At 43.4% G+C, this 27,555-nt stretch overlaps 1 protein-coding gene across 1 annotated transcript in view; it reads left to right on the plus strand.

Annotated features, from left to right (window-relative positions):
* The window catches only part of LOC115095924 (V-type proton ATPase subunit S1-like), a 34,003-nt gene extending 8,695 nt beyond the window's left edge, over window positions 1–25,308 (plus strand). The window contains 10 exon segments of the mRNA XM_029610274.1: window positions 1,925–2,051; window positions 2,992–3,066; window positions 19,204–19,397; window positions 20,412–20,452; window positions 21,609–21,694; window positions 21,835–22,076; window positions 22,385–22,435; window positions 22,787–23,027; window positions 23,471–23,576; window positions 23,579–25,308. Coding sequence (XP_029466134.1) covers window positions 1,925–2,051; window positions 2,992–3,066; window positions 19,204–19,397; window positions 20,412–20,452; window positions 21,609–21,694; window positions 21,835–22,076; window positions 22,385–22,435; window positions 22,787–23,027; window positions 23,471–23,576; window positions 23,579–23,679 — 1,264 coding nt within the window. The 3' untranslated portion in view covers window positions 23,680–25,308.
* The last annotated feature ends 2,247 nt before the right edge of the window (window positions 25,309–27,555 follow it).

The following is a 27,555-nucleotide window of genomic DNA, read 5'->3' on the forward strand; positions in this document are numbered from 1 at the left end:
TAAGTAGCCGATACCCCTATGGAATCTCAATCTAGTGTTAGACTTCCTAGAGGGGGCTTCGTTCAGACCAACTCGCGGTCTGTCCCTATGGCTCCTGACCTTGAAGACGGCGTTCCTCTTGGCAATCTGCTCAGCCCGTCGAATCTCCAAACTTCAAGCACTATCATGCCGGGAGCCGTTCCTCAGATTCACGCCGGGATCCATACAGTTGCGCACTGTACCCTCCTTCCTGCCAAAGGTGGTTTCTAACTTCCATCTAAACCAAACCATCTCGCTGCCATCTCCAGACGAGCAACATTCACCACCTGAATGTTGGCAGACTCCTAGTTCGATACCTGGAAACATCGGAACCTGTACGAAAGACGGACCATCTGTTCGTTGTTCTTGATTACTTCTTTGATCCAGCCCGCTGGATCAAAGAAGTAATCAAGGCGGCCTATGTAGAGGCAGGCAAGCCTCTACCTCTGCAAGTCAAGGCCCCATTCCTCAAGGGCCCAGGCAGTGTCCTGGGCAGAAACCAAGATGCTCTCACCCACAGAGATCTATCGGGTGGCAACGTGGTCTTTTATCCACACCTTCTCGAGATTCTATCGTCTGGATGTTCAGACCAAGGAGGACACAGCGTTCGCAAGGGCAATACTAAATGGGCCACAGGCAGCCTCCCAACCGGTTTGGGAGTAGCTTTTTTACATCCCATTGGTCCTGAGTCCATGTGCTACACGCTAGGAAATGTAGAAATTACTTACCTGATAATTTCATTTTCCTTAGTGTAGACAGATGGACTCAGCACCCTGTCCATGGCTGCCTCGCAATCAAGAATCCTCGGGGGAACCTCCCCCTGAGTGCAACACAAGCACGGGTAAGCCAACCCTTATCTCTAGTTCAGACACCCATATTACCAGGTTTTGGCGCTTCTCGGTTGACTGCTCTGGCGGTCTCCAGCTAGAAACCATGTCAACCAATCCGAGTAATCAAGTTAATCAAAATTATCTAAACACAAACATATCCATAATTGCTTTTCGAGGAGAAAACTGGAGTGCAAAGCCTCGTGCACAGGTATATGTAGTGCTGACGTCAGATTGAAATCTGACTCAGTCTCCAGCTGCTATCAGGAGCACACTATAGAACACTATACCCATTGGTCCTGAGTCCATCTGCCTACACTAAGGAAAATTAAATTATCAGGTAAGTAATTTCTATATTAAAGGAATGATTAATAAAATGGAGAGTGTCATAATGCTTTTGTATTTCTCAATGGTGAGGCCACACCTGAAGTACTGTGTGCAGTTCTGGTTGCTGCATCTCAAAAAAGTTATAGTTAAAGTGGAAAAGGTACAGAGAAAGGCGACCAAAGTGATAAAAGTAATGGACCAGTTCCCCTGTGAGGGAAAGCTAAAGAGGTTAGGAGTTTTCAGCTTGGAGAAGGTGGCTGAGAGGGGGATTTGATAGAGGTCTATAAAATCATGAAAAGACTTGAACAGGTGTGAATCTGTTTACTCATTCAAAAACTAGGGGACATACCATGAAGTTAGTAAATAACACATTTAAAACAAATAAAAGAAACTTTTTTCAGTCAATGCACATTTAAGCTCTGGAATTCATTACCAGACCATATGATAGTCAATTAGCATAGCTGGATTTAAAAAGGTTTGGACAAGTTGCTGGAGAAGTCCATAAACTATTATTAACGAGATAGACTTGGGAAAGCCACTGCTTATCCCTGGGTGTTAGCAGCATGGGATCTATCTACTATTTGGGATCCTGTCAGGTACCTCTGACTTAGATTGGCCATGATTAGAAACAGGATACTGGGCTTGATGGACCCTCTGTTTGACCCAATATGGTAATTCTTATGTTCTTATAGCCGTGCCCCCTGCTTTTGTCTGACTCTGTGACCCCCCTATGTGTTTTTTTTCCTCCCTAGCTCTCTTTGGAACAGCGTTGCTGCCTCCCATGAGGGTCACGTGACTACGGACTCCCAGCTCGCCTCTTATCTAGATCTTGCGCTGTCTAATAGGTCCCATAATGTGCTGCTGTTCCTTGTTGAAAAGGTACTGATGGGGATCTTCCCCACTATAAGGATGCAAAATGATTTTTTTCATTTGAACTCTGGCTGATGGGAATCTGTTTTCCTTGTCAGTGATGCCTGCCTCTTGCTCACACGTTCACATGTCCTCCTCTAGCCTGGTGTCAACATACATCCTTGTCAGGCAGCTTTCAGCGGCCACTTCCCTAGCTGCATTCTCCTCCTCATTTCTGTATAGCTTTACCATTTTTGCTATTCAGTGTCCTGTATAAGGCTGGCCTTGAGCTGATTCTCCTTTCCACCATAGCATAATCTTTAAACGAGACTGAATGGAGCTGCTGTTCAGCCTGTTCACAGCTGATGAGTGTCTCTCTCCGACATGGGCATGACAGTCATGAAAAATAGTGATAGGATTGTTTCATTTCCTCAATCCAGTCTGTCTTCTGCTTTCTCCCTGATTCCAGTAAAATGAGTGACCTTTTATCAACACCATCTTGACTTTTAATGTAAAATCCAAGGTAAAGGAAAATTGCATTGTTTGTGTTCTAGGAAATATCTCAAAAATCCAGCCAGCAAGTTTGTACTGATTAAAATGTTCATTTATTCTTTGGAAATTCTTTATTCTGTTTTCCTGTCGGGCCTGGCATCTTTTGCAGTAGTGCCACAAATTGTATTCTACACACTCATGCCATATATGAATCGGATAAGTAGGGTGGTGAGGGTAGGGATAATGTATAGGGTTCTTATTTGAAGGAAAGATGTGTAAAAGAACAAAAGCATGTCTTGCTCTTTGTCAGTCAGATTGGCTCTGTAAGATGCAAGACTGGCAAGAAAGCAAATTATTGTTGATAAACTGAGCACAGCTGGCATTGTAGTTTACAGAACGGGTCATAGCTTATCAGGACAAACACCGCTTTCCTCTGCTCCACCTTTTAACTTTAATAGTAATTTTTTTACCCTCGCAGCTCAGCCTTGAAGATTTCACAGCATATGGAGGTGTGTTCGGAAACAAGCAGGACAGCGTTTTTCCCAATCTGGAGGTAATGGATCATCAGTCATTGTATTTAATAGCCTTGGCTACTGGTTCTGGGGCCTGTGTAATAAGATGTGTTTGGCAGAACACACAGTTCAACTCGCAGTTGTGCACACTTTTGTGTGTGCAAACCTTACTGCCAATGCAGCATGGAGTTTTGCACACACAAATGTGCATACAGGTTTATGCCCTCCCATGCAAATTCCATGCTAATCAAGACATTGGCTATTACCCCTCATGCACCCCCCCACCTTCCCACCAGTGTAGATTGGGGCACTGGCTTAACCTGTGTGTTTTTAACACTGGAAACTTAGCTTCTGGTCCTAGGTGGACTAATATGGACGGAAGCTGGAGCTGTGCTGCCAGGACCTGTAATCGGAATTTTATGTGCATAAAATATACTTTGTGCACACAATGTGTGTGTTCTGTGCATGAGACTTTTATATGCACAAAAGTGCTTGTATTTTGTGTGCATAAGTCATGAGTCTAAGAGACTTCTTTTTTCCCTGCTGGAGTTAAAACATGTGCTCAGTTTGCAAAAAGCTGTGGGTGCATTTTAACTCCTGATGCAATTGGAGTTAAATTTGCTTACTACATTTGGATTAGTGTTTGGGTTGTTTTTTTAAGTCACACAGTGCACAGTTATACCATGTTCCTTCTTACATTGGGCCCTCTCTGTCCCCACTGGTTTTTTTTTTTCCTGTGGCTGCCAAGGGGATGCTGTGAGCCCTTTAAAGCATCTTATTTGGATGGTATATGTGCTCCTCCATTACTATACAAATTCACATTCTAACTCGTGCCCTCGCAAAATGATATTCGGATTGACACACAAAACCACATGGACCCTTGAACATCACAGCCACAGTTTTGCTGTCTTGCTGGGACACACACTGCCAGCAATTCCAGAGCCATACAGAAGCTGCAGGAACAGGTGTTATGGGGATGTTGTCTCTTCTCTAAGCTGAAGAATCCTTTCCTATTTAGCCTTTCTTCATAAGTGAGCTGTTCCATCGCCCTTATAGAAACATAGAAACATAGAAATGACGGCAGAAGAAGACCGAATGGCCCATCCAGTCTGCCCAGCAAGCCTCACACATTTTTTCTCTCATTCTTATCTGTTACTCTTAGCTCCTTGTTCTATTCCCCTTCCACCCCCACCATTAATGTAGAGAGCAGTGATGGAGCTGCATGCAAGTGAAATATCTAGCTTGATTAGTTAGGGGTAGTAGGGGCAGTAACCGCCGCGATAAGCAAGCTACACCCATGCTTATTTGTTTTACCTAGACTATGTTGTACAGCTCTTGTTGGTTTTTTTTTTCTTCTCCCCTGCTGTAGAAGCAGAGAGCCATGCTGGATATGCATTGAAAGTGAAGTATCAGGCACATTTGGTTGGGGTAGTAACCGCCGTAACAAGCCAGCTACTCCTCGCTTTGTGATTGCGAATCCTTTTTTTTCTTCACCCCTGTCGTTGAAGCTATGCAGGATATGCGTGAAGCATCAGTTTTTTGTTTTTGTTTTTTTTTTTTTTTTTTTTTTCCCCTGCCGTTGAAGCAGAGAGCTATGCTGGAAATGCGTGATGTATCAGTCTTTCTCCCATGCCGATGCAGCAGAGAACCATGATGGATATGCATGGAAAGTGAAGTATCAGGCACATTTGGTTTGGGGTAGTAACTGCCGTAACAAGCCAGCTACTCCCCGCGTTTTGAGTGCGAACCCTTTTTCTTCTCCTTTGCCGTTGTAGCAGAGAGCTCTGCTGGATGTGTGAAGTATCAGTTATTCTTCTCCCCTGTCATTGAAGCAGAGAGCTATGCTGTATATGCATTGAAAGTGAAGTATCAGGCATATTTGGTTTGGGGTAGTAACCGCCGTAACAAGCCAGCTACTCCCCTCTGTGTTTGTTGCTTCTCTGTACCTTTTCTAGCTTTATCATTTTTGAGATGGAGGCAACCCAAATTGTACCCAATACTCAAGGTGCAGTCACACCATAGATGATACCGAGGCAGTGGTGAAAGTTACCCTTAGCTGATTTCCTTTTCATGAATCCTGCTGCACCAGTCCAGATGCTTGGACTTACTCCACCTACCAGCAGATGGAGACACAGATCGTACCTTTTCCGTGACGACATTACTAGTTCTTAAAGTGGTGCAGCCCAGGCAAATGTCAGTATTGTTATTTATTTATTGAACTTATACTGCTTTACAGGCAGAGTATTATGCAAGCAGTTTACAATAACTGTGCATAAAATCAGTCAAAATACATAGAGAAAAACCAAAATCGTCGTATACAATGGTGACATTACGAGACATAACACATAGCCCAGCGAACAAGTTCTGCTACAAGTTAACAGTCATAGGTCTGAGTAAGCAGCCTTCCTTTTTTTTTTTTTTTTTTTAACTCCTTTTTGGAACTTCATGAAGTTCAACTCATTACGGATGTCGAGAGGTGGAGTGTTTCAGAGCAGTGGAGTTTTATAAATAAATGAACGGTGTCCAGTGACATCAAGCCTAATAACCAAAAGAGGGAGGAGATAAAGGAGATGCTTTTGGTAGGAATGCAGAGTGCAGGATGGAGTATAAGGAGTATGATAAAGCAATGAAAATAGAAACAAAAAATTTGTAACCATCTTATCTAGCCTCTCTTTATTTAAAAAAAATAACTTCCATTTATTTATTTTATTTATTTATTTAAAATTTTTATATACCGGCATTCATGTTGCAAACACATCATGCCGGTTTACATATAACAGGGGTGTACAGTGAACAATTCAATAACCTATTTGTGTAGAAGGAAGCAGTTACAAATAACAAGGTAATAGAACTGGGAGGAGAGAAGAAAAGGGAGAGAATAACATTAGGTATAGGTATTTACATTAGTAATAACATTTTTACATGTGGAAGTGGTAGAATCTGGCTGAATAGAATTAATCGGTGTCCGGGAAAGCTTTTTTAAACAGCCAGGTCTTAAGTCTCTTCCTGAAGGTTGGGAGGCTGGGCTCCTGTCTAAGGTCCGGTGGGATGGAGTTCCATAGAAGGGGGCCGGCTGTTGAAAAGGCCCGATCTCTCAAGGTAATGTGTTTGGTAGTTTTGGCTGGGGGCACTTGAAGAGATCCTCTGAGTGTGTCTCTTGTTGGTCTGGAGGAGTTATAAATTTGGAATGGGACTTGTAAGTCGAGTGGGGTGTGTTGATGGATGGTTTTGTATATTATGGAAAGAGATTTGTAGAGGATTCTAAAGTGAACAGGCAACCAGTGGAGATCTTTTAGGATTGGAGATATATGGTCCCTCCTCCTGGAGTTTGTCAGTAATCTTGCCGCAGCGTTTTGTAACATCTGGAGGGGTCTAGTATAGGAGGAAGGTAGGCCCAGAAGGATAGAGTTACAGTAATCGATCTTAGAAAAAATGATAGCTTGTAGAATGGTTCTGAAGTCCTGAGTGTGGAAGAGTGGTCTAATTCTTTTCAGAACTTGGAGTTTGTGGAAACAGTCCTTGGTGGTTCTGTTGATGTAAGCTTTAAGGTTCATCCGGTTATCAATTAATACTCCTAGATCTCTCACCTGTGTAGTAGTTGGGATAGTTGGAGGATTAGAGATGGCATTGTTATCTGGGGAGATGAGAAGCAGTTCTGTTTTAGAGGAGTTTAAAACTAGGTTTAGGTTAGCCAGGAGATGTTTAATTTCGAAGAGACAGTTTTCCCAGTGAACCAATGTTTTTGTGTAAGATTCTTTAATGGGTATCACGATCTGGATGTTGTCGGCGTAGAGGAAATGTTTGAGGTTAAGGTTGGAGAGGAGTTGGCAGATAGGTAAAAGATAAATGTTAAAGAGTGTAGGTGACAGTGAGGAGCCCTGAGGGACTCCTATGGATGCGTCCGTTCGTGAAGATTCTTTGTTCTGTATCTTAACCTTGAAGCCTCTGTTGGAGAGAAAAGATTTAAACCATGAGAGAGCGGTGCCTGAGATACCTATAGAAGCCAGAATGGAAGTGAGAATGGAATGATTGACCGTATCAAAGGCGGCTGATAGGTCCAGTAGAATTAAGAGGAAGGATTGGCCTTTGTCAAGGCCCATTAATATGAAGTCAGACATGGAGATGAGGAGGGATTCTGTGTTCAGTGATTTGCGAAATCCGTATTGTGATTGGAATAGGATTTTGTTTTCTTCTATGTATTTGGAGAGTTGAGTATTGACAACTTTTTCTAGAATCTTGGCTATGAATGGGAGATTGGCGATAGGACGGAAGTTGTTGGGGTCTTTAGGATCCAAGTTGGGTTTCTTGAGTAGAGGTTTGATGGAGGCCAATTTGAGGTCGTCAGGATATAGTCCTTGGGAGAGTGAGCAGTTTATGATGTCCGACAATGTTTTAGCGATGGAGTCAGGGATGGCCAGGAGCAGTTTGGTGGGGATAGTATCCAAAGGATGGGAGGAAGGTTTCATTCTTCTTATAAGAGTTTGTATCTCTAAGATAGAGATGGGTTCAAGTGTTTCCAGACCATTGTTGTTGAGGGATGATTGTTGAAGAGACTGGTAAAGAGCAGGGTCGGTGGGATTAGAAGGCAGATGAGTTAGAAGGCTGTTGACTTTGTTGTGAAAATGAAGAGCAAGTTCTTCAGCTTTGGGTTGTGCTAGGTCGTTGGGAATCTCCTGTGGGATGATTTGGGTGAGATTGGAGACATAGGCGAAGAGGGCTTTTGCGTCGAAGATTAAGTGGTGAAACTTGGATGCATAGTAGTCCCTTTTGGATTTAGAGGTAGTTGACTTGTATTGATGGAGGGTGGCTTTGTAGATGGATCGTGTATTGGTGCTTGGGGATTTGCGCCAGTCGCTCTCTTTCTGTCTTAGATTTTGTTTTAGCTTTCTTAGTTCTTCCATCTATTGCTGTCTAAGAGACTTGGCCAACAAAAAACAGTCTGGACCGGGGGGGAGGGGTTTATGTATAAAAGTTTGCCTTTGAACAAATGACTGCTATGACATGCTTCAGAATCTTGTATGTCATATGTTTGTGATATTTTCTTTAATAAACAGTTTTATATAAAAAAAAAACAAATTTATTACCATATGTTATGTTAAACACTTGCATGAAAGTAAAATGTACCCATAATATCCAGGACATGCTGTTTCATTTGAAGGAAAGCTTTCCTCTTCATTTGGATTGACTTAGAAACATCAGGAAAAATTGGTAACTTTTACCCACAAAATAGTACTTTAAATATAAACAAAGTTGATGAATAACCAGGTCTTTATTTGATTCAAGAGGAAAAGATACTAGCAAAGTAGCCCTTGTGTAAATAATATCATTAGAGGTGTGTAAGAAGCCAGAAACCTCACTACTACCAAAGAAGCAAATAATTGTTTTTCCTTCCCTATTAATAGGCATACCTTTAGATAGCAGCAAATATTTTGACAGGGAGATCGCCTTGTCTTGAGTAATCTGTAATACTTCATAAATATATTTTTTAAACAATTCAAAAGGCGACATAAGCCTGGTTAGGAGGCGTAAATTCTTCGATCATATAACATTTTCAAGGGATTTTAACCTGTTTTTTGGGGTTTTTTTATTTTTTATTCTATTTTACTAATTTTCTACACAATATTTGTTTTAGTTGATTTATGTTTATTTATATTTTTTTTATTTTGTTTTTGTTGGAATTGTTGTGAACCGTTTTGGTCAAACTGTGTTTGTGAAAGACGGTATAGAAATATTTTTAAATAAAATAAACAAAATAATACAAATTATCATTGATACTGGATCCCCATGTGACATGCTGCACTCCAACTTGTTCTTTTAAATTATTAGATTGCAGCTGTACCCCATCTAAATGGCTCTCAAGTTAAGTTGGATGATGCTCCTGCAGAGAATTCACATAATCTGGTCATGTCCACACCAAGGTGCTTTTGGTTCGAGATACTACCTACCATATATCACGGAGGAAAACATTCACTGGTTTGGCAGCTCTATCTCCAGTCTTCAAACCTTATATTTACTGTAGCAAAATAGGAACCGGCACAGGGATAGCCCTCAAATGGGAACTTTCTCCACACTCTGCACTGTGAAGATTTTTCTTTATCAGATATCAAAGAAAGTAAAACTGATACTTGACACGGAGGAAGCAGGGTTCGTTATCCTCTGCTTTAAGAAATTACAAAGCCCTCAGTCTTATCAACTGATGTTTACCCCAGAACAGTGGACAAAGCCATTCATGAGTCCAGTTACTGGGGTAGAAGTCACCGGTGAAAAAGAAATCTTGGGTTTTCGTTCTCTTCCCATAAGTACAGAAGGGAAGTAAGAAGAAAGGCGACAGAAGGGTTGCACAGCTTTTGCAGCACGCCGGCAGCTGCGCACCACAGCCCCCTCAATGTTATAGTAGGAAGGGGCACCCAACGATGATGTCAGGCATAATGGCCTCTCCCGCGGAGGGCTGGTAAATCTCTGCCCTAGTAATAGCCAGCCACAAATTTCCTCTCCAGCCTTGTGGAGCGCTCTCGAATAAATATGCTTTCAACTGTTTACGTATGTTCTTAATTACTCTCAAATATCGAGGCAATTGGGGGTCGAACTAAAGAGAGAGCTTTTACCAGTTTCTGCAGAGTGGAATGTTTTTGGAGAAGGTAAAGGCAAAATATCGTTTTGAGAATGCAATGATCATTTTGGTCTATACAAGTCTAAAAGTTCAGATAATAAAATATAAGTACCTGCAGGAAAATCCTTGTAGAAATATTACCTAAGTAAACCTTTGGAACAGAAAGGAGGGAAAATAAGATAAAGATGAACAAGCAATGAGTGAACCTCAGGTTCTCTTCTATGAGTACAAATATCTCTGCAAACAAAAGAATACCTTTTAAAATATGGCGAGGCCCGAACTCCTCGGACGGGTCCTGAACTGGTGTTTCAGGATTCAAAATAAGAAAATTATCAGATGAGAGTAAACTTTCTTATCCTGCTGCACCAGTCCAGACATGTGGGGAAATATCCAAGCCCGATTAGATTGGGAAGGAAGGAATTGGGGCTCCTTTGAGAATGCTGGCTTCAAAAGCTGAACATCCAATCTGTAGTATTTTGTGAAAGAATATAAGGAAGTCCATCTTCTGGAGAAGTAGCTGATGATTACCCAAGAAGAATCTTGAGCCCTTGTTGAATGGACCTGAAGCTTGACTATCTTGAAAAGGTAAGCTGACAATTATGTCTTTAATCCACATGGCCAACATTGCTTTCAAAACTGCCTTGCTCTTACTTGACCCTCCAAATAAGACAATCCATTAGACTTCTGGAATGGATTAGTGACTTCCAGATAACTCAGGAGGCTTCAACAGACGTCTAATAACCGGAGTGGTCTATCCTTATCATGACATTCCTCTTGTGAGAATTCCAGCAGAAAAATTCTGATTATAGATAGAACGAAGAAACCACTTTAGATAAAAAGGGAGGGGAGTGACATAAAGAGACAATCCAAGCCAAAAAAAAAAAACAGGAAAGGATCTCTGAAAGATAAAGCCTGTAATTCAGAGAGACGCCTAGCTGAACAAATAGCTACCAGAAAGATCGCCTTCAATGATTAAGTCCTTCAGCAAAGCCTGTCTAAAAGGTTCGAACTGAGATGCTGCTAAAACCGAGAACCAAGTTAAGATCCCACTGAGGAACTACATATCTTAAGGGAAGATGAACACATTTCACTCCCCAGAAGAAATGAGATATCCGGGTGAGATGCTCTTGACTTCCTAGATTGTATTTTTAGAACAGGAGATCACTACCACTTGGACCTTAAGTGAATTTAAGGCTAAACCTTTGTTCAACGTTTTTGGAAGGAAAGTCGAAATGTTAGAAATATGTTTGCTAAGATGAAACAGACCATTTTTTGCAACATACCTCAAAGATGCCAAACCCTGACATAAGCCAGTGAAGTAGAATCCGTACAGGCCTTCAACAGTATTGAGATTACTGAGAGAGAGTACCTTTTCTGGTGTAGCTGTGATCTTTCAAGAGCCAGGTCATATGATAAAATAGAACCAGATCTGTAAAAATCTGACCCTGAGTCCCTAGGAACTGGATCAGAGAGTTGACCTGTAGCCTTACAGAATCCGCCTACCAGCTTCATTTTGACCAATCTGGAGTCGTCCGAATTCCTAGCGAACACTGGTTCTCTATCTTAGGGAGATCCTTATCAGAAGCTGGAGAGGAAACACTTACAACATCTCTTTGTGGCCTTGGCTGAATTGGAAAATCTGTTTCTTCAGTATTGTATTCTTTGCATTGACTAAACTACCCGAGAGCCTTGGCATTTGATTATTGTAATTCGATATATCTGGGCTTACCTAATTCTACTGTTCATGCCATGCAATTGGTACAAAATGTGTCTGTTCACATTATCTGTGGGACACCTCTTCAGGGTCACAGTACTCCTGTTCTGGCTAAACTTCACTGGCTTCCCATAATTTGGCATATTAAATTTAAGATTTTAATGCTCCTCCATCCTTTAATGCAATCTTGAAATTATATTAGCCAGTTAGGAGTTTGCGGTCCGAATCAAAAAACTTGCTTTGCATTCCTTCTTTTAAGGCAATTAGACTGGACGAATTTAGAGTGTTTATTTTACATTCAGTAACCTATTATCTGGAATACTCTCCCTGATGTGGTCAAGGCAGAGCTCTCAATATTTAAATTCTGAAAACTAGTTAAATCTTGCTTTTATGAGCAAGCCTTTTCTGGTTTGATCTGATAACGTTTTTAGATTGCATATGGGGCATTTAAGCTTTTTTTTAGCTGCTGTTGTATTAAGGCTATATTTTTGTGCTACTTTTAATTATTTGTTTCTTGAGTTTAGGATGAGGCTAACAGTTTAAAAAAAAAAAGAGAGACTGACTAGCTGCGAGGGAATTTAGAGTTAAGGGAATATGACTGTTCATAAATGTTAAAATAAAATAATATTGAGCTCAGTTTAATATTTTAGCAGATGAGTACAGGGAAGATAACTGTTTTATGATTTTTTAATTTGGATTTTATGTAGTATTTGAATTTATGTATGTTTGTTTCATGATTATGAATATTCTATTGTAAACTGCCAAGAAATGGTGATTGTTGGTCTAGACATTTTTTAAAATGAATTCTTAAAATCCATTGGATCCATGTGAGGGGTACCCCATTGGTGCACTGTCTTCTCAAAGGCCTCCAGGCTGAGTTATCCCTTCTCCAGGATCAAGCATGTTTCTTCTGAGAAAGTTGACCTGGGTATTTTTCAATCCTGCAATATGAGCTGCAGAAATTTTGAAGATGATTTTTCTTCGGGTGCCTACTTGCCTGTTCACATACACTATCACCATGGCATTGGAGAAAACCCAGATCGCCATTCCCTTCAAAATGTAAGCAAAAGAAGCAAAACTAACCTGATGACTCTGGTTTCTAACCCGCCTTCTTTGATCAAAGACCCCGAAAAACCTGATTCCGATAGTGAATTCCCCACCCTGTCAAGCTTGCATCTGTTGCGAGGATACTCATGAAGGAGGTTCCAGACTTGTTTTCTTCGGCAAGTTTAGCAGTGATAACCACAATAGGCTCCACCTCGCCAGTCTTGGAAGAATCAAATGACCTTCGTGGTTTGAGTTTAAAGGGACTAGCACAACTGAAGAGAAATCTGCAGAGGATGCATGTGAATCCTGGCCCACAGGACAAGATCTAAGGTGGCTGCCAAGGAACCTGTGAGCTGTAGGTAATCACAAACCCAGGGAGCTCCCTGAGTAAGGAACCTCTTCACCAGACTCATAATCTTGATCACGCTTTCCCAAGTCGGTGACACTTGACCAGTTTTGGTATTGAAAAGAGCTCCCAGAATATTCTAAAGAGTGGGAAGGAGAGAGCTTGCTTTTGGCAAAACTACTCACCCAATCTAAACCTTCTAAAGCCTGCACAATCCTGTTTGACACCATGAAGCCTTCCTGATGGGACTTGGTTCTAATCAATCAATCGCAGAGATAAGGATGGACCATAATGTCTTCCTTTTGTAAGAAACCTACTATACCGTCGTCTTGGTGAAGGTTCTTAGGGCCATGAGAGCAAAAGGAAGTGCTCTGAGCTGAAGGTGTTTTTCTAAGATGCAAAAATATAGAAACTTTTGTTCCTCTCTTTGGGAATATGGAAGTAAGCCTCTTAAAGATCTAGAGCTGAAAGAAACTCACCCTGGCATATGGCCACCAACACAGATCCAAGTTTTTCTATATGGAAAAGTGAAATGTGGAGACTGTTGTTCACTCCCTTTAGATAGAGGATAGGTTGTCTTTGGAACCTCAGAATAAATGGAATACTGGCCATGACCCTATTTTTTGCATGGTACAAGAGTCATTGCTTGCAAGTGCAAAAGGTTTTGAGCATAACCTGTACCACTTCTCACCTGGTGGGGAATATACATGGAGAGACCATAGTAACATAGTATTGACAGCAGAAAAAGACCAAATGGTCCATCCATTCTACCCTGCAAGTTTCTTATGGAAGTAATTGCCGCTCCGTGCTGGTTACCCCCCAAGCCTTATGTTAAAAGTAGTAATATTAACAATCAAAACCAAGCAGTGTCAAATCTATATCAAAATTATTGCTAGCAACATTTTTACAGGATGAGTAGCCTTCTTGCTGATTCAGGCAATGCTGCTTGAACATGCTCTGCTTTTGGACTTGGCCATAGAAGCAGTCCTGTGCCTTTTCCCTAATGTCTGTATATCAGTACCCCAGACCATAAAAGTCAGGACCCTGACTTTTTCCCTCCACAATCGAAGCGGGGAACAATATTGCAGTTGAATAAAAATTATGTAAGTTAATTGGATAAGGTTTGTAATCCCCATGCCTTCTGTTAGGTGTAGAGGCTGCTGCACTATGCAAGTTAATCCCATGCACCCCTTTCTTCATTTCCAACTCTAGCCTTTTGATATCCAGTGTTTATCCCATTCCTTTTTGAATTTTACTGTTAGTCTTCACCACCTCTTCTAGCAGGGAATTCCAGATATTCACCACCCTCTCCGTGAAGAAATATTTCCTGATGTTGGTTCTGAGTCATCCCCCCTGGAATTTAATTTCATGACTCCTAGTTCTACTGCCTGCTTTCCAATGGAAAAGATTTGAGGTTCGTGCATTATTATAGAAACATAGAAACATAGAAACATAGAAATGACGGCAGAAGAAGACCGAATGGCCCATCCAGTCTGCCCAGCAAGCCTCACACATTTTTTCTCTCATTCTTATCTGTTACTCTTAGCTCCTTGTTCTATTCCCCTTCCACCCCCACCATTAATGTAGAGAGCAGGTGATGGAGCTGCATGCAAGTGAAATATCTAGCTTGATTAGTTAGGGGTAGTAGGGGCAGTAACCGCCGCGATAAGCAAGCTACACCCATGCTTATTTGTTTTACCTAGACTATGTTGTACAGCTCTTGTTGGTTTTTTTTTTTTTTTTTCTTCTCCCCTGCTGTAGAAGCAGAGAGCCATGCTGGATATGCATTGAAAGTGAAGTATCAGGCACATTTGGTTGGGGTAGTAACCGCCGTAACAAGCCAGCTACTCCTTGCTTTGTGATTGCGAATCCTTTTTTTTCTTCACCCCTGTCGTTGAAGCTATGCAGGATATGCGTGAAGCATCAGGTTTTTTTTTTTTTTTTTTTTTTTTTTTCCCCCTGCCCTTGAAGCAGAGAGCTATGCTGGAAATGCGTGATGTATCAGTCTTTCTCCCATGCCGATGCAGGAGAGAACCATGCTGGATATGCATGGAAAGTGAAGTATCAGGCACATTTGGTTTGGGGTAGTAACTGCCGTAACAAGCCAGCTACTCCCCGCGTTTTGAGTGCGAACCCTTTTTCTTCTCCTTTGCCGTTGTAGCAGAGAGCTCTGCTGGATGTGTGAAGTATCAGTTATTCTTCTCCCCTGTCATTGAAGCAGAGAGCTATGCTGTATATGCATTGAAAGTGAAGTATCAGGCATATTTGGTTTGGGGTAGTAACCGCCGTAACAAGCCAGCTACTCCCCTCTTTATGAGTGCAAATCCTTTTTTCCGTTACCTCTTGCTGTTGAAGCTTAGAGCGATGTAGGAGTCACAGTAAGCATGTGTATGTTTATTTAGTAAGGGTATTGTGTCAATAGCCATCATTCTGGCGAGTCACCCACTCTTCATTGGTGGCCTCTTGACTTTATGGATCCGCAGTGTTTATCCCACGCCCCTTTGAAGTCTTTCACAGTTCTGGTCTTCACCACTTCCTCCGGAAGGGCATTCCAGGCATCCACCACCCTCTCCGTGAAGAAATACTTCCTGACATTGGTTCTGAATCTTCCTCCCTGGAGCCTCAAATCGTGACCCCTGGTTCTGCTGATTATTTTCCTACGGAAGAGGTTTGTCGTTGTTTTTGGATCATTAAAACCTTTCAAGTATCTGAAAGTCTGTATCATATCACCTCTGCTCCTCCTCTCCTCCAGGGTGTACATATTTAGATTCTTCAATCTCTCCTCGTACGTCATCCTATGAAGATCCTCCACCTTCCTGGTCGCCCTTCTCTGTACCGCTTCCATCTTGTCTTTGTCTTTTTGTAGATACGGTCTCCAGAACTGAACACAGTACTCCAGGTGAGGCCTCACCAAGGACCTGTACAAGGGAATAATCACTTCCCTTTTCTTACTCGATATTCCTCTCTCTATGCAGCCCAGCATTCTTCTGGCTTTTGCTATCGCCTTGTCGCATTGTTTCGCTGTCTTCACATCATTGGACACTATCACCCCAAGGTCCCTCTCCTGCTCCGTGCTCATCAGCCTTTCCCCCCCCATCGAGTACAGTTCATTCGGATTTCCACTCCCCATATGCATGACTTTGCACTTCTTGGCATTGAATCTCAGCTGCCATATCTTCGACCACTCTTCCAGTTTCCTTAGATCCCGTCTCATTCTCTCCACTCCTTCCGGCGTGTCCACTCTGTTGCAGATCTTAGTGTCATCCGCAAAAAGACAAACCTTACCTTCTATCCCGTCTGCAATGTCGCTCACAAAGATATTGAACAGGACCGGTCCCAACACCGATCCTTGCGGCACACCACTTAAAACCGCTCTCTCTTCAGAGAAGGCTCCATTTACCATCACACATTGTTTTCTGTCTGTCAACCAATTTGCAATCCAGGTCACCACATCGGCACTCACTCCCAAGCTTCTCGTTTTATTCACCAGTCTCCTGTGCGGAACCGTATCAAAAGCTTTGCTGAAATCCAAGTAGATGACATCTAGTGCTCTTCCTTGATCCAATTCCTTGGTTACCCAGTCAAAAAAGTCAATCAAATTTGTCTGACAGGATCTTCCCCTGGTGAATCCATGCTGCCTCTGGTCCATCAATTCTCCAGACTGTAGATAGTTGACTATTCTCTCTTTCAGCAGTGACTCCATTACTTTTCCCACCACCGAAGTGAGGCTAACCGGTCTGTAGTTGCCTGCCTCTTCCCTGTTCCCACTCTTGTGAAGCGGGACCACCACCGCTCTTCTCCAATCACTCGGCACCACTCCCGTTTCTAGGGATCTATTGAACAGGTCACACAGCGGACCCGCCAGAACATCTCTGAGCTCCCTCAATATCCTTGGATGAATCCCATCAGGCCCCATGGCTTTGTCCACTTTCAGGTTCTTTAGCTCTTCCCACACATTTTCTACTGTAAAAGGATTTTCATCTATTCCCCTTCCCTCCAGTTTCTTGTTGTTTAGAGATGGTCCTTCTCCAGGGTCTTCTTTAGTGAACACAGAGCTGAAGTATTTGTTTAATATTTCTGCCATTTCTTCGTCTCTCTCTACACATTGATCATTACCACCTTTCAATTTCACTATACCACTTTGGACCTTTCTCTTTTCGCTGATGTATCTGTATTAAAACCTTTCAGGCATCTGAAGGCCTGTATCATCTCCCCTATGCCTCCTCTCTTCCAGGGTATACATGATTAGAGCCTTCAGTCTCTCTTGCGTCATCCTATACTGACCCCCACACCATTTTGGTCACCCTTCTTTGGACCTCCTCTTTCCTTATTAAGACACGGACTCCAGAACTTTACATAGTACTCCAGGTGAGGCCTCACCAAGGACCTGTACAAGGGCATTATCCTCCACCTTTTTCCTGCTGGTTATTCCTCTCTCTCTATATAGCACAGCATTCTTCTGTCTTTAGCTATTGCCTTGCATCACTGCTTTCAAATCACCAGACATATCACGCCAAGGTCCCAATTACCTGAGTCAGAAGAGATTTTGTCATTGTATAAAACAGGTGCATAATCGCGTCATCCTCAACCTCTAGAGATAGTTGTGTTTCCTTGGAGAAAGGACACTTATCGTATGTCCATGCTTTCCTCCAGGTAGAAAGCAGATAGCACCCTAACAGAAATATTTCCTGCCCCAGATTCCTCCAGGCACAGTTTGGCCTGCCTCACTGTCTAACAGCTCTTGGCTGTTTGGGGCCAGGCCTTGTCCCACTGAGAGAGTAGTTCCCCCTTCCCTCACCAGGCCTCTGAATGCCACAGAAGGCCCAGTGCAAAAAAAAAAATCCTGGGAAGAAATCCCCTTGGGAAGAGGTGCCGGGGCTCGGGAAAGTGTCAGCACTGAGATCCCCTATCAGGGTTAACACGAGGACCCCCAGGCCGAAGAGAAAAAAGCACAGCAAGAGGGAATTGCAAGACGTACTCAAAATGGTGGCTGTGCCTGCTGAAAAGAAAACATAGGATGCAGCCCCCAAAAGGGCTGCATTGATCCCATGTTGGTTTCAGAGGCTGCCCCGAAACATCACCACTCTTCTGACACATAGGGCATTGAGAACTGGCAGCGCTGCTAGAGTACCAGCTCCCACAGACCGCTCAGCGTCGGCCATGATTAGCCATCAGGATGGGACAGACAGAACTGGACAGCCGCCGGACATGAAAAGAAGATCTTAAATGCTTCTTTGAACTGCTGCTCAACCAGCCTCATGCAAAGTCCACTTACTTCCACCCTGCTGCTGGAGCCTTACAGGGGAAGCAGCTGCTGATCTCCTGATTTCTCCTCTTCATTTTTTTCTTTAAACTTTAATCGGGGGGGGGGGGGGCAGATTTCTCCGAGGATCCTCAGAAGCTCAAAATAGGCTTTCACTTCCTGGCTCTACCAAGGCCCCTCTGGGGCTGGGAGTCACCTAATAGGCTTGCTGAGCTAGCAAACCACCAGCTTGGTCTGCAGTTCCCTGAAAAGGACTTAAATTGCCAAAACATAGAACTGCACGAATTATTCCATCAGACAAGATAAGGCCAAAACTTGGGAGCCCAGATCCTGCTGCACCAGACCAAATGTCCTACCTTCTTCTGAAGACAGAGAAAATGGTCTTTTGCATGGACTGCATCACTGTAAGTACCAGTGATGTCACAGGAAATGGCATTATCTGTCTCCCATCTGCTCATAGGGGGAAGTGCACCCACATATCTGGACTAGTAAAGCAGGATAAGGAAACAATTCTGCATTTTATTTTCCATTCCTTTCCAAATCATTCCTGATATTCTATTTGTATTTGTTTTTTATGGCTGCTGTGAACTGAGCTGAGAATTTCAATGTGACTTCAAGATCCTTTTCCTGGTTGGTGACTCCCAATACAGAACCCAGCATTTGATACCTATTGAGATTATTTTTTCCCATGTGCATCACTTTGCATTTGTCCATGCTAAAGCTCATCTGCCATTTAGTCTGGCAAGGTCATGCTGGTGTTTTCACAACTTTGAATTTTGTCTCATCTGCAGATTTGACAACCTCACTCATTGTTCCCTTGTCCAGCTCATACACTGGTCCCAGTACAAATCCCTGGGTACTGCACTATTCATCCCCCTTCAGTGGGAAAACTGACCCTTTCATCCAGCTCAGTTTCCTGTCCCATGACCTTTTAATTTCCTGAGGACTCTCTCCTGGGGGACTTTTAGGAATTAGACAAAAAGTATGGGGGAGGGGGCCGCACAAATTCTGTGCAGTTCCACAGGTTGCACCTAGTCTTGTTATGATTGATTAGCTGCAACCAAATAAATACTGAAGGCAGTCAATACATTTTATGATTTGACTGCCTTCCCAAAAGTGATTTACAAATTAGAGAGCTGGGTGTGTGTAGGAGGGGTCTCAGTTGCAGAATGTCAGTGCCCCTCTCCTTGCTTTGTAGAGTGCTCTGACGTCCTCACCCTCCTCCCTGGTGCTGCCCTCAGTAGATTGGTATGCTGCCAGCACCCTTACTGCTTACCTGAAAGAGAAGCTGGGTGCCAGCCCCCTGTATGTTGATCAGGCCACGCTGCGGGAGCTGAAGCTGAATGGGAGCATCCCCTCCCTGCTGGTCATCAGACTGCCCTACAGTACCAGGTATTGACCCAGTGCTCTCATGTATGGGTGTGGTGCTTGCTGGCAGGGGGGGGGGGAATGGAGCAGAACTTGTGTAGGAAACCAGGTTTGTTAATGGGGGTTCATAACTTTTGTTATACTCGATTAGAGGAAAGAGCAGCATTGGAGAAGGATGTTGAGTGTATGGTTCTCAAATGCTTATTGATTTTCCCATGAGCATTAGGAGAAGGCCGATTAAGATCTATGTGGTTGGACTGGTCTGTGACTCTCCTGCACACAGGCCAATCCTTGAGGGTGTGGGGCCCCAGAAAAATCAGCCTGTGAGGGGCATCCTTAACATTTTTATGTAATTAAGTCCTTGCTTACCACAGAAGTAGCAGCCTCTTCCCCCCCCCCCCTACCACTGGCAGAAGGAGATGAGTATTCTCTTACCAATGACTGCTTGCCGCCTCCTCTGCCAACTTCAAGCTGAAGTCTGAATGCATGTGACCTGCTAGCAATGCGCTTTCAGATTGAAGCCAGCAGAGGAAAGGGGCAGACACAGGTAAGAAGTACTGCTCTCCTGTCATTGGGAGGGATGAGGGACAGTCCTGCCCATTGAGGAGGGTGGACATTGCCAGTGCTCTGGCACAGGAAGGACTTTGCTGTGGGTGGCTCGGTGGGATAGCACTTAGATTTGGATATTTGGGGATTTGATTACTCACCTTTCCAAACCCGAATTCAAGGCAAGTTTTATTTCAGGCACATAAGGTATTTCCTTTCCCCAGAGGGCTTGCAATCTAAGTTGGTACCTGAGGTGTAATGGAGGCTGAAGTGATTTTCCCCAAAGTGATGTGCCGAGTCAGTGGGAGAAGTGGGATTTAAGTCCTAGTTTGCTTGGTTCTTAGTGTGCTGCTGAAATCACTAGGTGGCTCAGAAGGGTTGCCTTGATTCATCTTACCCTAGGAATAATCCTGCCTGTAGATCCCACTTCTAGAGTTAGATTCTGAGTAACTTCTCTTGTCACACAGTAAAACCCTTTTCTTTGTTTCCCAGCACCAGCTTGATAAGTCCCAAAGAGGTTCTCAGTGGCAATGGTAAGTTCTAACTCCTTCGGAGAGTTGATGGTTAAAATCTCTCATTTTGAAGTGTTTAATACCAGTTTCCTAGCGTGTAGCCAGATGGATTAACTTCCTTTCCTTGAATATAATCGGGCCAGTCCAGGACCCTCTTTATGCTACTGCTGTTTGTGTCTTAGTTCACTCTATGCCTTACAGCAAATTTTTTTCACAGGTAAATAAATAGGGCTGGAAAGCATTATGGCTTCCTGTACTTTGACGCAGATGAGTTGTTTCTTATTCTATTGGATACTCTTCATTCGTTGCTTGTTCCTTAGTTTTTTCTGGAAGAGCACTAGTTTTAAGATAATGCTCATGGTAATGATAAATGCAATTGTAATAACTATTATGGTTCTATTAACGTTGTCCTCAGTTGGCTTGACACAGGAATGCTGGCAGCCTGGTGTCAGCTCTGAGGTATCCAAGAGGTGACATCAGTGAGCCTATTCTCTGTCTCCATCTGCTGGTTGGTGTGCATAACCCCATTTCTCTGAAATGGTCTGACTGTATTCAAGGAAATGAGATTATCAGGTAAGAAGAAATTTCACCATACAACTTCTATTCAAATAAACAGCTTTTTTAGTCTTTTGACAAAAAGAAAATTTGCTGTGAAAAAGGTGGCGTTTTAGGTAGGATGTGAATATTGACAGATTAGCTTACATTTTTCAAACTGAATGTGGGAGATTGAGTTGGGAGCCACATGCTGTTCTCTGGGATGTGGAGGATGTAGCTACGCCGTACGAATCTATGGTAAATGAGGACTCCTTTGTTTTTGCTTTTTTGGGTTTCTTTTTGTTCTGTATGTTTCAATATATGTTTAAAGATTAAATAAAGAAACTTAAACTCTTCAGCCCCAGCTCCTGCCAGTCCCTAGCCCTTTTGATTTTTATCCATGCTCACTGTAAGAAATGAGATCTGTGAAACCTCTTATTTGTGCTGTATGTGTGTCTTAAGTAAGACACTAAGTTCCACGGAGCCCAGACACTTTTCCTGCATGAGTATTGTCAAGTGCTGCATACACGTTGCAGCTCTACAGGCATGATTGGAAATAGTAGTTTGACTCCCTGCATTTCCCTCATAACTGCAGACTTACCTGATTTTTATTTTTTTTTCACCTTTTTTTTTCTGCCGGCAGATGGTGTTCTGGGTCAGGTGCTTAGTGTCCTGAATGCAGAAGATGTGCCCTACACTGCGATACTCTCAGCCACAAGGCCTTCCCGGGTATGTGAGAGCCCCCTTCACCCAAGAAACTCCAGCAGAACTCCTCTTGCTGACCACTCTGCTAAGAGACACACAAATTACCATCAAGCCATCTCCATCTTCTTCCACGCATACTGAAATATGTCTTATCTCTTTCTCAGGCATCCAGAGATGTCTCCTCTGTGGGGAACACTGGCCGGCAACTGCTGCAGGCAGCAGTTGTGACCCCAGCCCCCTACCCTCCACTGGCCTACCCCTCTGCGGCTAACCCCTGCATCCTCTTTTGGGCCAAGAACATCTCCCTGGCCTATGACAAGGAGAGTATGGTGGAGCTGACTAATCAGACTTTCCGTACCCGCACTGTCAGCACTGATGGCTCCAGCTGCACCAACGCGAGCGCTGTGTGAGTACTGGACCGCACTTTCTCATGCAGGAGCATCAGGACCCAGAAACCTTTATGTCCTGCATGCATGAGTTTGTGCAAGAGAGAGGATGAATCACAACCAGGAGGCAAATAAAAGCTGTTTTTAATTGGCAGAGCAGGCAGTGACTGCTGGTGGGGGGGAGGGGTCTGTGGGCATATGGTACGATTGCCCAGTACCCTCACAACTTTACAAAAGGGGTGGTTCCCGCAGGTTACTTGTAAACAGATGTGTTAGATTGTGTGTTGCTATTGCTTACTGTTCTGCTTTCTTTACTCCTCTGTCCTAGGCTTGCGCTGACTTACAATAATGTTTTCCAAGGCTTGCCTGTTATCTTGATGTGAGTACTGCCTACATAATTTACCCTCTCTCCTGCCATCTCATAAATTATGCGACAGTGAGCCTAGATATCTTAGGAGTTCTTCTCATTCCCAGTTCTATCTGATAAGCAGACCACACCAATGTGACACTCTCCAGCTTGAGAAATTTAAAACGGCCTATATTTAAATGGAAATGGAAAGTGCTAGGATTGTCATAGTTGATATAGAGGGTGAAGATGAGGGAGGCAGATTGACCAGAGGTTGAGTAAGGTTTGTGGTGACACAATAGTCAAACGGTAGCTGGGCATATGGAATGGGCTGAGAGAGCATCTGCTGTTAAGTTTTAGTAAATCTTGGCTTCCTCCACTCAGCTTCCGAATGAACAACCGCCACTACCCAGTGTCTGGCCGGCCATGGTTCACGCTAGACCGCCTGGAGGTGCACTTCAACAGAGAGATTGCCTTCTTCAATGCTTCCCAGGTTACTGCCCCCAGCAACTACTCCTTTCACTGTGGCTTCATAAGCAACCTGCCAGGCCGTGGCTCCATGCTGGTGCCCAAGGACTCTGATGCCTTCACACAACTCTGGCTGGTCAACTTCGAGGAGTTCCAGGTACCAAAACCAGGCAGCTGTGTGGGATTTTAATTTTTTAATGCATTGTAGATATAGTAGTGATGGAACTGGCCTTATTCTTCAATCATACTGGAAGATGACTTCTTCATAAAGGCAGTGCAGTCTGTGTGTGTTCCTGTAATGAGAAAATAAGGACCTTGTCTAGTAATCTGATTGGCCACTGTAAGATTCCATAAGGTGGAAGTCTGTTTCTTCTACAAGTAAAAGGGATGCATTAGTTTGTTGCACTTTAAGATTGCCAGAGACTAGTGCTTCAGAAGCCACCACCTAAGCCCCAGTGGGTTAGGTCATGCTATATAAAGAACAACATCTGAGCAGAGCAGTGATCTGATCGTATGAAACATACCATTAAACTCGAGGAGCTCTATGTTCATCTTCTAATTTCTCTTTTTTTTTTTTACTTTTTGCCCCTTTCTCCCTAGATCCAGGGTTTTAATGTGACCAGTGGCAATTTCTCCTATGCCAGTGACTGCTCCGGTTTCTTCTCTGCTGGCATCTGGATGGGCCTGGTCACCACCTTCCTCCTGGTCTCATCCTGACCTATGGTCTACACATGGTGATGAGCCTCAAGACCATGGACCGCTTTGATGACCCCAAAGGACCCTCCATCTCTGTGCCACAGACTGAATAACCTTCTGGGGAAAGGGGGATGGGGCTGGGAAGGGAAAGCAGTAGACAATGACATCTCAAGTGAACAATCCCAAAACAGAGAGAGGGGGATCTCTTAACTCCAGTCCCAGAGCTACCACTGAAAGCCTTTTCAAGGTTGCCTCAAGTCCCCTACTGCTGTACCTAAGAATGTGAGCTTAAGATACACTAGCTTGAGTTTCACAGTAGCTTACCCGGTACACACTTGCCCTTGGAAATGGGGCCCTGAATGCTGGAGGAAGGGAGAGAGTGCTTTCACTGCTCCACCTCCCTCCCTGTATCCTCTGTAGCCTTTGCTGTGTCCTGAGAGAAGGGTTCATATAGAGTTTAGCCCCTGGGCTTCTAGGCCAGTGAGCAGCAATTTCAGGCTTAAACCTGGACAGCCTCAAATGTTAATATCCAGTGCTGCTTGTGAACCTAGGTCTGGCCCAGTACTGACTGAGCCTTTGCAGAAGGTTGTGGTTTGCAGCTTCTCTCTGGAGCACTGGCTACCTGCATTACATCCCACCCTTGGAATTTCCTTCCCTGGTAGAAGTTCCCCCTCTATCCATTGGCTGGTCACTGGACTGGGAAGTTATTCTCCTCCTATCTAGCCTCATTCCCTTCCCCTGGTATAAAATATCAAGGTGATGTGATTAGAATGCGTGGCTTATCCTAGCCCCACAAATTATTGGGGGAGAAGGGGGGGGGGGTGTTATTGGGCCAAAGACATAGCTGTATCCAGTCCCTTCTGCATTCCATGGTCCAGAGTATGGGGGTGGGGAGGGAGAGTGGAGCAGTGAGAGCTGCTTCCTGTTTGTGTATCATGTGTTTTTTAAATTATTGTGGAGCTGGTAGTTAGGCCAAGCCAGTGAGACAGATACCTCCAATAGGGGAAGGGGGGAGTTGTGTCTCACTCTAATAACTCTGCCTTAGCTTCTGGCAAGGCAGTCCTCCCCAAGAATGCAAAAGATGTACAAATTATGTAACAGGCTGCTGAAAAATTTTGTATATAGTAGGATATAGAGAGGTGAATCCTGTTTTGATGTTAATGATACAAGCAGATCTATTTATTGGTGTCTACTTCAAGATTGTGTTGACCTCATCATAGTTCTTATACAAACGTGTGTGTGTGTGTTAAAAAGAGGAATATTGTAGGTCTTGTCCTGGTTCAGAAGTGTTAGAGGAGGCCTCTATCTACTTAAGTAAGACAGAAGGAGGAGGATCCATATCAACATAGACATTACCTTGTGTCTCCCAGCATGATTCCTAGTCTGCTCTTAGGATGCACGTGACCAGAATTAAAACTCCAGCTTCTGTACAACTCAAGCTTCTTGGCTTCAACTACTGCAGCTTACCCACTGCCTCTCCTTTCTGGATTAAAAGGCCTCAGAAATAGCCTTTATAGAATGTATAGCAGGCAGTATCTGTGTTCCCTTTTAGAGAAGTAATTTTTTTTTTTTACTTTGTTCTTTTTTAATAAAATTTCAGTCCAAATTTATAGTAAATGATAATCTCTGAAATGGCAGTAGTTCATCACTGTACCTCCTCCCTCTTCTGAACCCAGAATTTCATGCACAATTTCTTGATTCTGTAACTTAAAAAAGAAAATTAAACGAATGACCAACTCATACTTTTATTTCCTGTGGTGATGACGTGCTCCCCTTAGATGAATGGGGTTGGGGGGAAGTGTTCCTGGCTCTTTTTTTTTTTTTTTTTACATGGTCTGGCAATAGGGGGGCATCCTTGAGCAGGAGCACTGGCTACTGTAGGGTGGGTGATGCTGCTCTTCTGTGCTGAGATTGGCTGCAAAAAATCAGGGCATGACAGTAATAACTTTGTAACCACGTGTAAACACACTGCCTTAATAGTGTGCAAAGAAATGTTTTCAACTGTTTATCATGGGTGCAGTGCCAGAGGTGTGTTGGGAGAATAAAGTGAATAAGCTGTCATGGGAAATGGGGGGGGGGGGGGGAGGGGAGATATTCGGGCATCAGGGCTTATGAGCTCAAGTTTGTGTATTCTTTTCCATCAGGGTGGAGTACTTGGTGCTCTTCCAGCAGAGACAATTTCTCTAGGGACTCTTGCAGGTTTATTCAACAATCTGGTGGTAGAGCAGGCACACAGGAATCTGATTTGCGGTGGGTGCAATGCAGGGCAAATTACAGGGGCTGTGAGGTGTTACAGCAGGATTTTCAGCTAGGTGACTGATCCTTCTGCTTTTTTGGGTGGGTGGGAGAAAAAGATGGAGGGCTAGCAAGGTACAATGTGTATAAGAGGCTAGGAGAGAATAGATGGCATGGAGAGGAGACTAGGGGTGGAAAGAAACACGAGAGAGATGGAGAAAGATGTGAAAAGGAAAATGAATTGATAGTTGGAGAGAAAATGAGTATAAAAGGTTTTTCTTTGAATTTTAGGACTTGAATGTGTTTGTATATTTTTTAAATTTTGGATTTTTGGGGTTTGTTTTTTTGGGGTTTTTTTGAGTTGGCAGTTTCCTCCTTTCTTCGTATGGTTCCAGCTCAGTAGGAACCAAAGCCAGCATTTTGGCACCCTGTACCTTCATTTATAATAATCTGGGAATTTTCCCATTTTATAACCCATCTCCCTCCCAATATACCTAGTCCAATCTTCTGCTTGGGGGGTGGGGTCATGGATCCGTACTCCCTCCTTAAATGTGGCCATGAGCTGTCACCAGTGGCAGTAATCACAATGTGGGGGCTCTGAATGCAGAATTCACAGTCCCAGCTGGCCCGGGATGTGGAAGACCCGACTTGAAGATCAAATTGGGGACCTTCCACCTAGCAACGCATGGTGCTGGTCCTTTTTTTAAGTTCTTCAAATTAGTGTTCTTCGCTAGGTAGTTTTTATCTTCTACACTTTGAATTAACATATACAGAATCAAATTCTGTGTTTTGATCTTTGTAAGGAGATAGCTGGTAGGAGCTGGCAGCTTTTTGGGGAGGGGGTGGCCCAGGAGTGAGTGAATGGAGATGGGTGTGTATAAAGAAGCAGAGGAGGTAAAAGGATGAGCGAGAATACAAGGAGGCTAGAAGGTGGAAGGATGGTATTGAGAAAGAGAGCAAGAGGATCATAAAGGTTGAGAGGAGAGCAGGCAAATTTGAGTGGTAAAAGTTGCAAAGAAAGGTGTGAATTAATGGATTGGGGGATCCTTATAAATTACCCTAGGCCACTGTCTAGTTACTCAAATAGGACTGCTAAGGCTTAGTAGTCTGTGCAGAGAGGTTTGTGTCCAGATAACTAGTTACAACCCCAAAGAGAAGGCATGATGGCAGGTGCAACCCTAAACACTTTGCTAAGCAGACTGGATGAGTCGTTTTGGTCTTATCTGCTGTAAAGAAGAGAAACTGTAAGCTCCAACTGTCTTAGGGGTGATCACTTGGCAGCTTTATTAGTTAAAATCTGTAACATCATTAAAATTGTCTGTTGTACCTGGAGGGTGGCCAATGTAATCTCAATATTTCAAAAGGGCTCCAGGAGCGATCCAGGAAACTAGACCAGTGAGCCTGACTCCAGTGCTGGGAAAAATAGTGGAAGCTATTATAAAGAATAAAATCCCAGAGCATAGAGAAAAACATGGTTTAATGGGACACAGCCAGCATGGATTTACCAAAGGCAAGTCTTGCCTCACAAATCTGACTAATGAAGCAAGAGGGTAGGCTGTCTAAAAAAGCCGTTTGGCGTCTAACCTATATTGTTGCTCAAAGTATAGTCCAAGTATTGAGCTTTATTTGAATGGAGACTTAATTTTGCACATATGCCCGACTCCAGCTGAGTTTCCCTGTTGAATTGAGCGGAGACAACACCGAGCCTTCATAGTTTTAAAACCACCAACTTACTAGATTTTTGGTGCATTAAA

Source organism: Rhinatrema bivittatum, chromosome 1 (genome assembly GCF_901001135.1).
Source record: "Rhinatrema bivittatum chromosome 1, aRhiBiv1.1, whole genome shotgun sequence".
Classification (NCBI taxonomy): Eukaryota; Metazoa; Chordata; class Amphibia; order Gymnophiona; family Rhinatrematidae; genus Rhinatrema; species Rhinatrema bivittatum.